Source organism: Fragaria vesca, linkage group LG3, assembly GCF_000184155.1.
Source record: "Fragaria vesca subsp. vesca linkage group LG3, FraVesHawaii_1.0, whole genome shotgun sequence".
Taxonomy (NCBI): domain Eukaryota; kingdom Viridiplantae; phylum Streptophyta; class Magnoliopsida; order Rosales; family Rosaceae; genus Fragaria; species Fragaria vesca.
The window spans coordinates 3,683,371-3,699,430 of NC_020493.1; the positions used below are offsets into that span (position 1 = coordinate 3,683,371).

General features: G+C 38.7%; 3 protein-coding genes across 3 annotated transcripts in view; 1 reads left to right on the plus strand and 2 right to left on the minus strand.

Annotated features, from left to right (window-relative positions):
* Positions 1–16,060, plus strand: part of LOC101310880 — a 1,534,871-nt gene that overhangs the window by 1,470,402 nt on the left and 48,409 nt on the right. The gene's annotated exons all lie outside the window — the stretch shown is intronic.
* Positions 3,211–11,988, minus strand: LOC101305046 (histidine kinase 2-like). The gene is made up of 13 exons (XM_004293447.1): positions 11,195–11,988; positions 10,076–10,339; positions 9,011–9,499; positions 8,123–8,398; positions 7,479–7,648; positions 7,185–7,397; positions 6,885–7,071; positions 6,709–6,760; positions 6,391–6,620; positions 6,175–6,273; positions 5,407–6,050; positions 4,312–4,815; positions 3,211–3,824 (listed from the first exon to the last, which is right to left on the minus strand). Exons 1-13 carry the CDS (start codon positions 11,504–11,506, stop codon positions 3,575–3,577), a joined length of 3,690 nt encoding a protein of 1,229 aa, XP_004293495.1. The 5' UTR covers positions 11,507–11,988; the 3' UTR covers positions 3,211–3,574.
* The window catches only part of LOC101297704 (calcium-binding protein KIC-like), a 12,546-nt gene continuing 2,847 nt past the window's right edge, over positions 6,362–16,060 (minus strand). Inside the window, exons 2-3 of the mRNA XM_004293587.1 lie at positions 15,145–15,150; positions 6,362–6,382 (exon numbers count right to left, since the gene is read on the minus strand). The gene's annotated coding sequence lies outside the window, so the exon portion shown is untranslated. The remainder of the gene's footprint in view (positions 6,383–15,144; positions 15,151–16,060) is intronic.

Consider the following 16,060-nt stretch of genomic DNA (forward strand, 5'->3'; position numbering starts at 1 on the left):
CTAGAACTCCATTCAATTTCGTGGAGTGTACTCTCGACGGAGTGGATTCTACGCATTAAAGTGTGTTTACACTATTAATATGTAAGTTCTTAAATTATCGTATACAAAGATCGAATAAAGATTATATATAGACCCTAAAATTATTTATTTCATTTTTATTTTTAATCTAATCAAATTAAGTACTCATAATAAAAATACCTTTTATCCAATCTCAGGTCCTCACCTCCTGTGTTGGAAACACTTATGACTATTTTTTTAGATTTCAATTTTATTAGCTGTATTAGAATACATGCATAATAATGCAACGTGGATGACTATATGACTATTTTTTTAGATTTCAATTTTATTAGCTGTATTAGAATACATGCATAATAATGCAACGTGGATGACTAGATTAAAATATTACATATTAATTGTTCGGTTCACTTGCACTTTGGTGCGTAGAATAATTTTCGTCATTTACAGGGTTTGAGAAATGAGATGGACGATGTGAGAGTTCTTTGGATTTTGAACAAATTCTCATCATTTAAGTGACCAGTTAAACTTGGTGGGAATCTCACCTTCAGGTAGTTGGCACCTGCCTGTAATCGATCTGCAGTTGTTAGTGATGATTCTTTAATGGTATTATGAAGCCTCGACTGTAACCAAAAACATAGTGAGTGTCTATGTTATACGAAGAGTAAAAGCAGTTTTTATACAAGCCAAATAATTATTGCGTCACCTGACAAGTAAAATTATTGGAGAATACAAAAGGTAAAAGCAGTATTTATACAAGCCAAACAATTATTGCATCACATACGCTGAAAATCACACTGAAATGTAGAAGCCGCAAAAAATTGGAAAAAAAATCTCCCCTTGATGGAAAATAGCTGTGTTGCACCGGATAGGTCAACATCAGATGAATGGCCCTTCCTGTTTTAGCTCCGAGGAAGCCCGAGTTTGAGAGACATGGTGTTCTCAGAGGAGGAGGAGTCATCTGTGGACGAAGTGGAAGAGCCAGTAGTGAAGCAGCTAGTGGAAATTGTGCAAGATTCTGATGCCATACCTTGTTCATCATCATCAGTTGAGATCCCCGACGACTCCATAGATAGCAGCGTTCTTAAGCTCTGCCTTATTAACAGGTTGTTTTCTTCTGCCAACTCTGCTCCTTTTGTTTCAAGTGCCCGAATCTGACTCCTAATCCTCTGATCCTTAGTTTCAAGTACTCGGCTAAGTCCTCCTTCAATCATTTTCTCCAATCTCTGCAACTCATCTATATCCAGCTCTTCTAGATCCTTCCCCTCCATATGCCTTAGCTCGCGGATCTTTTCCGCAAGCTCCACATTCAACCTCATCATGCACTCATCAGCTGACTCCTCTACTCCATCATCTTTAGTGCACTGTTTGTACCTTGCAATAATATCCTTCGTGCTGGATCTGGATAACTCATAGAGCTTGTCAGTAGAAGAGAAGACAATGACAGCAACCTTAGCGTCGCAAAGAACTGATAACTCTCCGGCTTTCTTGAACAGCCCTTTTCTCCTCTTCGAAAACGTCACCTGCCTCGCCGGCAGGCTCTCTATCTTCTCGATCTTTATCTTATTCATCGTAAATTTGGGAGTGTAAATTTCACTGCCCTAGCTGCTCAATTGCTGTGTTGGTGGTGCAGAACTGAAGCCAACAGGGACAGAAAGAGCAGGAGGTCAAGGAGGTCAAATAATTGTAAACCCAATAGGGAGGGAAGGAAGAAATTATAGAGGAATTATTCATCGGTCCCCACAGGTCAATGTGACATGATGCTCCAGATCAACCAGCGCGTGACACGTGTCTACCTGCTAAAGTAACAAGGGGAAATTATCAGTTAGAAACACCCTACGGTAGAGTCACGTGGTGTTTCAGGTACATGGAATAACTACTCAGTATTAAGATTATGTCTGACGTTTGACGGCTTCGTTACTTGTCGTTTAAGAACTGAAGCGTCAAAGATTGTTCACCGCTTAACCTAAACTCACGTCTATTCACCAGAACAATATCATGATCCTAAATTTCTTTGAATGAAAACCCTAAACGGGAGAAAACGAAGCCGTTACACGTCAGACAAAATCCTATCACTTCAGCAATAAATCACGTGTTTATTGGCTGGGACCATCATGTCAGCTTGACCAGTGGTGATCCAGGATCGATGAATGATTTCTCTATTAATATGATGTAAGAAATTCATTATAAGAAATAAATAAAAAGACTAAAAGTATTATTATTGTTATCAATATTATAATCTATGTGATTATCCACGTAATTACTCATTAATTATGTACTATGATGTAAACTTTACCTCTATATAAGGAGGTTAATAAGAATGAATGATAACACTTCTACCTCCTCTTAATTATTCTCTCTGTGTCTTCTCTTTATATTTTCTTTATTTCCAACAATTATAATACGTTCCAACTCATTTTAGTTGTTTTGACTTCATTTGGACTTTGGAGTGACGTTTCTTATCTTGAACAAGTTAGTATCCGTGGTTTTTCAAGGGTGGAGGGCTTCCAAATACCAAGAACATAGTACATGCGGGTGTTCCAGGTAAATGATAATAAGCTAGCTATAGGTAGGCGAGGAGAGAAACCTGTGGGTTTGAATTTGGTATTGGTTTAATTGGTTGTCCCTCTACTCCTTTTCACCTCAATCCATGCATGCATTGAACTTGGAAGAAGAAGAGCAAACAAGTGGCCGGAAAACCATAGCTAGCTACTTGGCAATTTGGCATTCCCAAATTCGACGTACCAATTCTGGTTACCTAGCTGCGCACAAACATTTGCGGCTGAGCTTTGACTGGTTTCTACTACATCTAGCTGCTAGAACACACAAAGATGTAGTGGGTTCGAATATGCGGTAGACATTTATTATGTAGCTAGTGGATCGCAACTGCTAGACTTCCATCCTCTTTGGAAGTCTGGGGGTTGGCTTGGTCTCTGTGTGCTGTGCTACTATAGCTATGTATTAATGAATAGGATGTCAGACTAGCAAAATTTGGCGGCCGCAAAGACGAATAAAGAAGTAAACTGAAGTCGGTGATGCGCTTAATTTGACACCGCTAAGTTCCATAGTATCAATACTCTGGAGTATTATGCATTCTACATTTGTCGTTTGTCACACACTCATACAGTTACACAACGTTTTAGAAAGATTGTAAACTTGCATTCATCTCTTTATTTCTTTTGTGAGATAAATATTACTTCAAGAGCTTAGGATTTCAATTATGACATCCTGCATTATCAATGGGATGATTTGCCTCAAATTTTGATGTTAATGTCAATGGTGTTGCTTCAATCAGCTTTCCCATGAACTAATTGATTCAAGACATGGAACTGTGGAAGTCATCCACGATCTACCTACATAAGTACATATACCTATATGGGTGACTAGAGAAGAAGCACCCTTGCTTCACCTCATATGAGGTCTCACTCTCAGGCCTATTATATTAGAAGTGACGGACCCAACTTAATCTTCTACCTAGTTGCTCTTGTACGTGATCATCAATTATATACAGATCAATGGGCTAGACTGCTGGTAAAACCACATTTCATAGTCCTCTCTATTAACCAGACTCAAAGAATTTTGTTACTGCTGCATATAATTGTTCTTCTTCAAATGGCTTTGACACGTATTCATCCATCCCACGCTTCTTGCACTCTTCAATTGAAGCCTGAACCACATCAGCCGTCATGGCTAATATTGGTGTGTGCCAATCTTCCACATTGCCAAACATCTTGATTGGTGCTTCCCCAGATGCAATTTTCTCCTTTACTTCATCCTCCATACATCGGATTCGACGAGTTGTTTCGAACCTGTATAATAAAGACAGTATTAAAAGTGCAATCAGTACTCTAAAAGGAGGAATATAGAATGGGAGAAATTTGCTATCATACGCACAACACCTAAAGTTCTCCCTGATCTTTCCTTTATATGAAAATGAACAAGATAGTATATACGTAAAATTTCAGACCTCCGATTTTCAAAAAAAAAGAAAAAGAAAAAAAAGACCTCTACACTTGCTAAACTTGAAGAACCAACATATAAGAAATGCCTAAGCAGTAAGCAAATCAACCAGTATACAAGCAAATCAACCAGTATACAATAAATTGTGCTGCCAAGTCATTCACAATCTGACATTTGGCCTCGATGAATCCAACTGAGGCAGCAATCAGGTGTTCTATAAAACAACGGTCGTAAACCTTTCCTTGGTATCCTTAAGTATGTAGGATGTAACCTTTTATTCTTTTGTATTCAAATATAAACACAAATTAGAGAACAGATACCAAGCAGATTGATTACCCGTCCATTTCTGGCATTTGGAGATCCATAAAGCAAGCGTCAAAGTTGTGAGGTGGCTTAAGCATGTCTAAAGCAGTCTTTCCACTATCGACACAGGTGACAATTGCTCCATATTTCTTTAAAGCACCTTCTGCCACTCTTCTGTTGACTGCATTGTCATCCACTACCAAAATCTTCCTGCCTCGTAGTAACTTTCCAAGAGTTGGTTTTTCTATGTTCACAAGCCTCTTTTTATCGCTTACAAGGGCCTCTTGGAAGCAGGCAATTAAGACACTTAACCGAAGAGGCTTCATCAATACATTATCTACAAAACCAGAAGATTTTAGTTCATTACGTTCAGTAGCACTAATGGAGGTAGCCAAGAGAAATATCTTCGGAAAGTTCAGGGGAGACCCCACGCTGCAATTTTGCCTATGCTCTTTAACTGACTGATGGAATGTAAGACCAGTTTCTTTATCCCAAACATCTTTGTCAATAAGAACCATGGCCAAACATGTGGACAGGCTGCATGCAGGAAAGTTAACAGTGCATTAGTAATATCAAACAGATGCTGAATAGTTGCTCGTAGAAGCTTCACAGAACTCAAATTATATATTTAAATACCCTATTCTTTATCAAACTTTCAAAAAGAAAATATTGGTTCTCTTTCTTTTATGATGGATGTGCCTTGAGAAGAAAAATGAGATATTAGACCACTTTTTCTTTGCTTTTCTACCAATATAATTAACAGCAGTTTCGCTTTTTGGGGGAAAAGCCAAGAAATATTAGTTAGTAGCAATAAGTTTGTCCATCATTTCTTCTCGGCTCCTCTGTTTTAAAGTCAAGAGAAAGCAAGGAAACTTGCAACAGTTTCAAGGAGCTCGATGATTAATTTTCTTTTTAATCAAAATTTTCTAAGTCCATCACATAAGAAAATGTGTCATGTTTATCATAATAAAATGCTACAGAAGAATGTTAAAAACTTCTACATGCAATGATTTGTTTCAGGATATGAATTTCTTTCATTTGTTTTCTTGTTGAAGTATATGAAAATTCCTCTACGAATAAACCCATAATTGAAAAGGTAAAACTCACCTTGTCTTGCTCGTACTAGACAGATAAGAACATGCTGATTCTAGACTGGATGCAATATCTGCAGTTATCCTCAATCTCTGCATATGATATCTCGTGACTTCAGTTCGGGTGATTCTCTTATCTATTACCAGTGCTCTCATTCCTCGAAATTCTGACACAGCTGGTTTATACTGGGCCCACTTCGTATCTAGAGAACTTGTTTTTCCTCTCTCAAATGACCCAGTAAATGAAAAGGTACTGCCAACGCCAGGAACACTCACAAACCCTATCTCCCCACACATGAGATCTACCAGACGTTTGCTAATGCTCAATCCAATTCCAGTTCCACCATAAGTTCTAGAAGTGGAACTATCAGCCTGCATAAAAGGTGTGAAGATGCGACTTTGTGCTTCTAATGGAATACCTACACCAGTATCCTCAACTGTTACGAGTAATTTTATCATATCAGGTTCCTCCACTGTTGTGCTGCTTAAAGTTTTGAAACATTCCCAGCTTTTCCTTCTATCAACCACAGGAAAGCCACTCAATGTATTATAAGTTTTGTTTGAGAGGTCTCCAACTAAATTCAAGCCTTGTCTTAGAACTTCATCCATAAAATCAGGTGGACCCCTCACTTCATTTGCCAGATGCACCGAGACAAATATATGTCCTTTATCATGGGTGAACTTCAGTTCAAACAAACAAACAATTAGCACAGCAATTAAAACATATTAACTTTTCTGAAATGTAGAAATGAACAAAGAGAAGGGAAGAGTTATCTCCAAACAAACATCAGGAAACATATCTAACCTTAATAGAATTCCCAACCAAGTTAGTAATTATCTGCCTAAGGCGTCCTGGATCTCCAATGACAACTTCTGGAACCATATTGGAGACATAAACAGCCAACTTTTCTCACACAAAACAAAACCAAAAACCATAATTTTGTAAGAACTGATATAAATACCACAGAAAGAATCAAATAAGAATGCTATACTTTGATTTTTTTCCTTTTTTTCTTTTTACCTCAACCCCTTTTTCATTCGTTTTTCCTGAGAAAAGTGATAGCACATTATCAAGCACCGATCGTAGATCAAAAGGTACAGTTTCAAGTTCCAGCCGTCCTGATTCTATCTTGGCCTGATCAAGAACCTCATTTATAAGCGAGATAAGATCTCTTCCACTAGCAAGAGCAGTCTCAGCATAATCTTGTTGATTTGCATCAAGATTTGTGTCCATCAGCATTTGCAGCATACCTGGATTTTGATAGGAGAACCATCAAAATATGTAAACTTGTAAGTTTTGCAAAATAGTAACTGTTTCACAAAGAATTTTCTCCCTTACCTAAAACACCATTCATTGGTGTCCGGATTTCATGGGAAACAGTTGCAAGGAACTGCAGTAGAGAGAGAAGTCAGGCAACATGAACAGACAGAAATGTCTTCTAATTGACAAATAACTATAGGTTGAAGGAGAAATTTTTATAGCTAACCGAAAAAGAAAAAAAAGACAACTTGTACCTGAGATTTGGCCACATCTGCAGCTTCTGCGCGAACTTTGAGTTCCATCATCTCACAAAAGTCTGCCTCTACCTTTGCTATTTGGCTTATGGCCGCATAAAATATATGACCAAGTAGAAATGTAATGACAAGAAATGCTACTGATGCACTTACTGCCGTCCACGGAAAAGGAGGTTTATGCTTAAACCTGCAATCCAAATGAAACTGTTTTCATTGGAAAAATAAAAAATAAAAAAATAAAAAAAATAAAATCCACTTATTGAGGCTGATTTATAAAATTAAAGATCTATCGGATCTAACCTGCAGTGCATTTCATGTTTGCGTTGTGGATCACCGAAATCAAGGCTGCTAATATGCAACAGCCCAGTATCAACAACATCAGTTCCATACATGTTGATCAGAGAAGACGCGTTAGTTGCATCATAAACATTCACAACAATTGTTTGCTTTGTTGCAAGTTGGTGCAGGAGCTTCTCCACAAGAGATGGAACATCGTAAGATGCACCTAAATACCTATTATAAAGCATTATAGCAATTATTAAGAAAAAAGAAAGAAAAAAAGAGTAAAAAAAAAACACATGGTTGCAAATGTACCCCACAGTTGCTTGAATTCGTTCTTCTGATGTGGCATCTGGAGGCAAGTCGATATTATACACAGCAAATGTGAGAACAACACCCAGGTGATTGGATTTCAATAGCTTAAAAGGGGAAGTCAGTACTCCCTTTCCTGTTGACCTTGCTCGCAAGATGTTCTCACGGTCATCCTACATTGTTTAATCAACAATTTTTAACATCAGCATACGTGAATGATTAATGGAAATTAGAATATGGCTTCGGAAAAACTGACTGTAAACGCAATTATTAATATATTCTGTACACAAGTTTGATGACACCATGGACTATGGGTAGATACAGCTCCTCATTAAAAGGGGCTGGCTATAACTAAAAAAGAACTGACCAATAAGTAGGTCCACAAGAACCAAAAGTGTGTCTTTTGAAACCACATCACCATGACAAAGCAAAAGAATCAATAACTATATACAACATACACATGCAGATTCTAATCTATCGAAGATGTACTAATTTTACATTCCAATATGGTTTTAATTTAGTAAAGACATACACAGGAACAAAGGAGTTGAAGATGTAAGTGTTAAGAGCCCTGGGGTACAGCAGGCAATATTTTTTTAAATGAAAATAGGAGAGAGAGACAGAAAGAAGAAAGAAAAAAGGCAAACCTTTCCCGACATCATGTCAATGGAGACAATATGGGAGACCGTTTCTTGAGAAAATATCACTGGTGCATATTCATCTTGAATAGGAGCAGGATCCAAGCTTTCCGGAAGAAAATCTTGGACAAGAGTCTGGTCCTCAGTTTCCATTTTCTTTATTGTCCATCCATGTTCCCTCTCAAATTGTTCCCTCTCAGCATGAGTAACTTTTAAAGCATAAGCAACACCACTAGTGAGTGGTCTCTCAAAAGCTGTTCTTTCTGTGTATTCACCGAACGTTTTCTGTTGAAAAAAAAATATATATATCATTCACAATCACATAGCAGATCATAGGAGTAAAGTCACTGCTTTTTTGCGTTCTTCCAAATTCTTCTTTATAGTATAAAATCCTTGAATCGCAGTTATACAGCAGCTAATAAGCTGAGTAAAGGCAATGGAACAAATGACCACCCCATCCCTTTAAAGTTATTTATATATAGACCACATATAGACCAAAAAAGGGATGGAAGTCATGGAACTACAATATGATATTCAGTAAAAGCGCCAATTAACTAATACGGTATTGTCAACTGTTTAATATATGTAGGTGTGTGTGTGTACAAAACCCTTTGCATTTACATTTATTTACTGCGATGCTCAAAACTTGTTTACCTATCCTAGAGATAGAAGCGGTGCTTAAAGACTTGCAGTACTATACTCTGAGTGTATAACTCACTAGTAACACACGTCTTAAAATATATATTTCTAAGATGGATTCATCAAAACATTGGTTTTGATTCACAATTAAAGCAATCTGGATGCCACTGAAATGAGTTATTCTATTGATATGATTGATGACTTGAGAAATATAATCCAGTAACCCAAAAGCAACATTAGGGTAGGTAGGGCACATACCTGATCAATGGCAGAAGGATGCTTCCCATGGTGAAACGTGGAGACAAGAATGGCTAAAGCATGAACATGATTCAGGCTCACATTGAACTGATCTTGCAACATTCGGGCTCGTTCATCACACATGTTGGCAAGTGTTTCTTCTCTCCACAAAAAATCTATTTCATTCAAGTAGAAAAATAACCAAATTGACACAAGAGCTCCAAGTACGACAAATACGATTAGGAGCTTCTTCCTCCAAGTGCATGCGACCTTTCGAGGACTTTGGGTTTGTTGCTGTTTCTCTGGCAGCTTCCTACTACCGAATGACTGTTCTTGAACCATTTTCTGCTGGCAGGAACACCCACGAACCAGCTTCTGCTTCTGGTTCCTCCATAATTGGTAGCACAAATTCATCCCAACAAAAACCAATGAACATCCCATCATCAAACCACAATCAATATGAGAATCCACTTTTGCGCACTCTACCTTTGCGCCTGATCCCAATGCGTCCTAATAAAAGCACAAGCAAAAACAAACAAAAAAGAACTCAGATTAGTATATTCTTTCCAGATTAGAAAGACTTGTAATGTACTGGAGATTATCCTCAGATAAACAATCCCTCATCTATTTTTTTTTACAAATGTAACTATACGAATTTGGACTGTGGAAAGCGTATTAGATGCATGTCCATGAAAGATATCATACCTATGACTCAAGTAGGACAGAACAATGAAAAGAACATAAGGGTCCATGAGGTTCCATTTAGATCTCCAAGACTCATTATTCTGCTTTTCCCATTTGTTTGTTCAGTATTGTTGTTGTATTCTACATTTTTTCCCCTTAACCTAGTAATAATATTTGGAGCAGAACCTCCTTAGTTGATTATCTGACCCTTCACAGATATTCAGCCTTTCTCTGGTGTATAAAAACCAGACTAGATTGACTGGTTGAACCTGGTTAATTATTTTGGTTCTCTTTCTTTAATGATTCAAGAGGGGTTGTTCATGGTTCACATAACATAGTCAGCAGCATGCATATAATGTATAGAAAATTTGGAATCTGAATTGTTCCAAGTCAAAGTTCTACCTTTTGACAAATCCTATGAGTGGATACTGTAGACTGCGGAATTTGTGCCAATGAATTTTCTTGTAGCAATGATAGGTCAAGCATTCTGGGGATGTTTTCATCTTGCGCCAGGCATTGGTCCTCAGCTTCTACATATTCTGCAACCCATTTATGATGCTCTTGAAATTCTCTCTCATCTGAACACAATGCCTTCAGAGCACAGGAAATGCCATCAGTTAAAAGCATCGCAGGTCCTGTTTCTTTGGTACATTCAAGGGATGCTATCTGCCATGCACACAGAGACTAGTAAGACAAACTGGAAAAAGGCAACATGTAAAAGCTTCAATAAACATTTTACTGTAACTATGCAATTCATTCCGCTCGATACATCTGCAATTGATCGAGGGGAATGAATTGCTATGCTCCAGTCCGTCTCGGGAGGCTTCTAGCATATGATCTCTTAAAGCGACACCATCTCATTGTAATTGATCAAAATTTACAACTTAGTTCATACAATTGCCAGAAGAATAGAACTGCAGCATCACAACACAATGCCATATAGGAAATTTTTAGGGATTTTGCAAACATTCCCAGTTGGGTACCTATCAGCCACCGTCAACCTTTCCCATCCCCTCTTCTAAGGAAGGAAGGGAGGAAGGGGGGAGGGAAGATGAGATGGGTGCCAATTGGGTATTTCTGCCAACCCTTACCAAAGCTAATAGAAGATCGTTTGGTATTATAACTTTACCATAATCTACGGATTTGGCTAGACTATATCCTGCATTTATGCACATACTGAAGTACATAAACTGAAGAACTTAAGGTTTTAGAGAAACCAGGAATTTAATAATGAAGTATACCAAATGGATGATCCCAATTAACTATGGAAAATCCAAAAACCAGAAGAGGAAGCCAAGTTCCCAAATTAGTCTTGTGTCTTCCAGACATTCCAATTCACTCCCACATCAAAGTGCATACAACTGGAAGATCACAATCTAGGTATGAAGCCAAGTAAGGGAACATCATGAAGAACAGTAGAAGGAAGCTACCATGTTTTAGTTTATGTTATTGTTTACAAATTCTTAGCAACTTCGAAACAGATAAAAAGGAAAAGGGCAGAATCAAAGAGCTTAGCGTCACCTGATCTGATTCGGAGAACAAGGAAGCTAAAGCCAGAAGCTGGTTCTTGCCGACATTGAAATGCTGCTGCAAGATTGGAGCTTTCTTTCCACACATCTCTGGAGTCTTCTCTTTAATACCCATAATTCCCTCATTGGAACCCAATAAGAACCAAACAATTGTAATACAACCTAAAATCCCAAGAAGTAGAAGAAACTTTCTTCTTGAATATGTGACACAATTAGGCCCATCCAAGGGCTCCATTGCCTTGTTTAACTTGAAACTAGCAGATAATCTGCCATTAAACCCAGACACCCTGCATTGCAGATTCATGCTACTAAAACCACACTACTCTAACTGATCCCCTAAGCTCTAAAAACCCAGATAAATCTTCACCAGAAGGAGCACACCAAACCCACATAAAGATCAATGATTTGAGACATACAAGTGAAATATAATGGAACCCACTTGAGGTTTCAACTGAATTATACCACCAAGTGGTCCAACACCTTTTTACCCTCAAAACCTTGTCTGTTTTTTTTTAACCCACTTCAACACCAAGTGCATTTCTTTGTGGAACCTGCAAACTCATCAAAGCCACGACTCTTCTTGTGTACAACTCTGAACATAGGTACCCACCAATAATGCTGAAACGAACAATAATTTGGGCAACCCGTGAAGAAATCATTAAGAAGAAGAAGAAGAAAAATGGAGTCTCTTCTAATATCTGGCTCTTTCTACAGTTGCGTTCCGTCAGAGAGAAGAAGCATCCGCAGTGAAATAAGAGAGAGAGAAACCCTGCACCAAAAAAGTTGGATTGGACTGAAATTGGTTTATGTAAGATTCCAAACTGGAATCAATTATCAGAGTGAGACTGAGAGACTGAGAGAAAAGAAAAAGGAAATTACAATGTGTGTCCCTTCGATTCTTCTTTCTCTAGTTTGAACTTTGAACCCCACACCGAAGTGACCAAACCGAACAGAGAACAGAGACCCCCACCCAACCATGTTGATGACGTGTCGGCCTGAGATTCTTTTACCGGGTTTTTTATATTTCTTTTTTATAATGAGAGGAAAAAGGTTGAAACGTTTTGGACGGTAGCTGTACAGAGGTCCCTACGCTGTCAACTTCGTCAGGATTTGGGTTTTGGCGCCTTCTCGGCCTTTTCTACGAAACTAAGACCGTGTTTGGTTGTGTACCATTGAGAATTGTACAGCCCGCTATGGTAGGTCTAAATCAACCGGATAAAGCACTTACAAAATGGGTTCCGGAAAATTCTGCTATACCTGAGGGTATCTTATGCCTGCTGAATTTCATGACCAATTTTGAAACCAATCAGGACCCCGTACTGCTGAAAACCCTCCTCTTTTAGTGGAGAAATTTTTCAGTGTTACGGAAAGATCACGTGGCAGTCTGACGTGGTCCTACATTCTAATCAAATTTAGACATGTGGATTTTCTTCATAAAAATTATTTAAGCTATTTTATTAAAGATCATTTTGGGTTTTATGTTGTTTTTTAAATACTAAACCCTAATCCCTAAACCCTAAACCCTAAACCCTAAACCCTAAAACCTAAATCCTAAACCCTATACCCTATACCCTAAACCCTAGACCCTAGGTTGAACTTGCTAAATACCCATAAATGTCATTTCACAAAAAATAGAAAATATTTGTTTATATTTTAGTTGTAAAAAATCTACATGTCTAAATTTAATTGGAATGTAGGACCACGTCAAACTGTCACGTGGTCCTCCCGTACAACTTAAAAATTTCTCCTTTTTTTTAGGGCCAATTACATAGAAGTCCACTTTAAGACATTTTATCTTATATAAGTCCACCCAAACATTTTTACCCATATAAGTCCACCCAAGCCTAAATAAAGGTATTAAAGTTCAACTAAATTACAGACCGTCATCTAACCAAAAAATTAGAATTTCTCTCTTATATTTACAAAAATGCCACTAATTAAAAAAAGTCAACAACCACTCTCTTACCCGAAAAAGTCTCCGGCAGACCTCCGGCGAGGTCTCTGACGGACTCCGGCCGACCTCCGGCGATGTCGCCGGCCGACTTTCGACGAGGTTTCCGACGGTTACAAAAGCTACTACCGCCACCAATAAAAACTACTATCCCTAGCTAGAAAAGCTACTACCACAGACTACAAAAGTTACTACAGTCAACAACAAAAGCCACTATCCCTAGCTTTTTACTACCACCGATTACAAAAGCTACTACCGCCAGCAAGAAAAACTACTTTCGCCAGCAACAAAAACTACTATCCGTAGCTAGAAAAGCTACTACAGCCAACAACAAAAGCTACTACCACCGACTACAAAAGCTACTACCGTCACTAACAAAAACTACTACTGCCAGCAACAAAAACTACTACCATCAGAAATTAAAACTACTACTGTCAGCAACAAAAGCTGCCATAATCTGTAATAAAAGCTACTACTAAGCACAATAAAAGATATTACCAAGTATTACCAAATGGCTAAAATAAAATATGTATGTATTACACTCGTCATATCCCTTGTATGAATTTTCTTGAAACAACAAAAACAAATAGAAAATTCACACAAGGCTACGACGCTTGCGTCTAACGCTCACGTCGCACCATAATAGCATTTTACCTCATTATGGTGGAAAAGACGGTGTATAAATATATATACGCGCATATCCCCTATATAAATTATTATATTTATATAGGGCTACGACGATTGCGTCTAACGCTCACGTCGCACCATAATAGAATTTTACCTCAGTATGGTGGAAAAGCACGTATAGCTAGCTAGCATTCTCTCATATACATATTATTCTCATAATCACCCACATATGGATATATATATATATATACTCACCGAAATTCTCAATTTCGGTTATTCTCTAACAACATAAATTATTTCGCATGCACATTATTTAAAACAAAAGTCCACTCATAAATTAGGCCTAAGCCTGATGTCGATCTGGGGTCTCGTCTGCTCGAGCCTCCTCACGTCCTGATCCAAATATAATATTAATTTCCCAACTAACAATCCAATAATTAATCAAAATAGGCAAAATTACCCGAGAGCCATAAACACGCTCATCATTGCCTAACTTCGATATTCTTAAATCGGAACGATCCGAACTTAAATATCATCCTCGGCAGTCGTAAATATAACCTCCCCAAAAATACGACTTAAATCTTACGGCCGGATTCTACATTAATTAACCGCCAAAAATACCAAACTTCGGAAATTCACAAACCTATCCAAATCTCATCCAAAAATTCCATAAATCACCTCAATATAATCCCTTTAATATTCCACATTTAAAACCCTAAAAATCTCCCAAACCGGCGGCGGCCGGAGGCCAAATCCGGCGACCTCCAATTCCTATGAAATTTTAACAGCATCTTCCTCTCATCATGCTCTACAACTTTCCTAACTAGCACAAACCCAAAATCCAAGCCTAGCTATGCCAATCGAACAAAAACATCAAAAACGCCCTAGAGCTTCCACCTCAAATTTCTCCTTACCGAAGCAAACCGGAGTGAGTCCTTTTAGGGCAAGGCAGCTGGGTTGGAGACCTACAAAACCATACCAAGCTTGCCCGGATTGGTGGCCGGAGGAGGGAGTTCCGGCGAAAAGCTTCCCGGCGTTTCCGGCGGGTTTTCTCCTCTTCCGGCGGGTTAGAGGCTCGGGGGCTAGGCCGGGGAGGGAGAGGAGGAGATGGGGGTCCGAACTGAGGTGGAGAGGGGGCAGATGGTGGCCGGACGGCGGCAGGAGCACGGCTAGAAAACCGGGAGAGAGAGAGAACCGGGAGGAGAAAAGAGAAGAAAAGAGAAAATGGGTTTGGGCCTCACTCCCCAGACCGGTCCAAGCTTATAACAACCCAATTCCAAAAATAAAACACCCCGAAAAATAATACCCGAATAAAAAATTACCTTTTACTAGCTAAAATTTACAATTTTTACCGTCGTCGTAACTTTCTCCTACGAATAATCCTCCGTACATAATCGTCCCCGAAACTCCTCTAGGGACCAATTAAACTATTAACTGAATGACGAAGACGGTAAAATTCTTATTATAATCAAGCTAGTAAATAAGGTAAAAATATAAGGGTCGGGATGTGACAATTCTCCAATCCTTATAAAAATTTCGTCCTCGAAATTTGCATACCTGTCATCCGAAGAGATAGGGATACTGCTGCATCATTTGCTCCTCTGATTCCCAAGTAGCTTCTTCTACTTGATGACTTCTCCAAAACACCTTGACAAGCGGAATTGTCTTGTTCCTAAGCACTTGCTCCTTTCGGTCGAGAATCTGAACCGGATCCTCTTCATAGGACAAATCTCTCGTCAAACTAATCGGCTGCTCTTGCAGCACATGAGAAGGATCGGCAATATACTTGCGAAGCATGGATACATGAAACACATTATGTATCCTAGCTAACTCTGGAGGCAAAAGTAGCCGATAAGCAAGTGAGCCAACTCGCTTTATAATCTCATAAGGGCCAATATACCTCGGATTAAGCTTCCCACGCTTACCGAAGAGCACAACCCCTTTCCAAGGAGATAATTTCAGGAACACCCAATCCCCCTCTTGAAATTCAAGATCTCTCCTACGGACATCTGCATAACTCTTCTGCCTACTTTGAGCGGTTTTGAGTCTATCTCTAACCACTTTAATCTTCTCATTCGTAACATGGATTAACTCTGGGCCGCAAAGCTCTTTTTCCCCTACTTCATTCCAACACAAAGGCGTGCGACACTGCCTCCCATAAAGAGAGAGAGAGAGAGAGAGAGAGAGAGAGAGAGAGAGAGAGAGAGAGAGAGAGAGAGAGAGAGAGAGAGAGAGTAGAGAGAGAGTAGAGAGAGAGAGAGAGAGAGTAGAGTAGAGTAG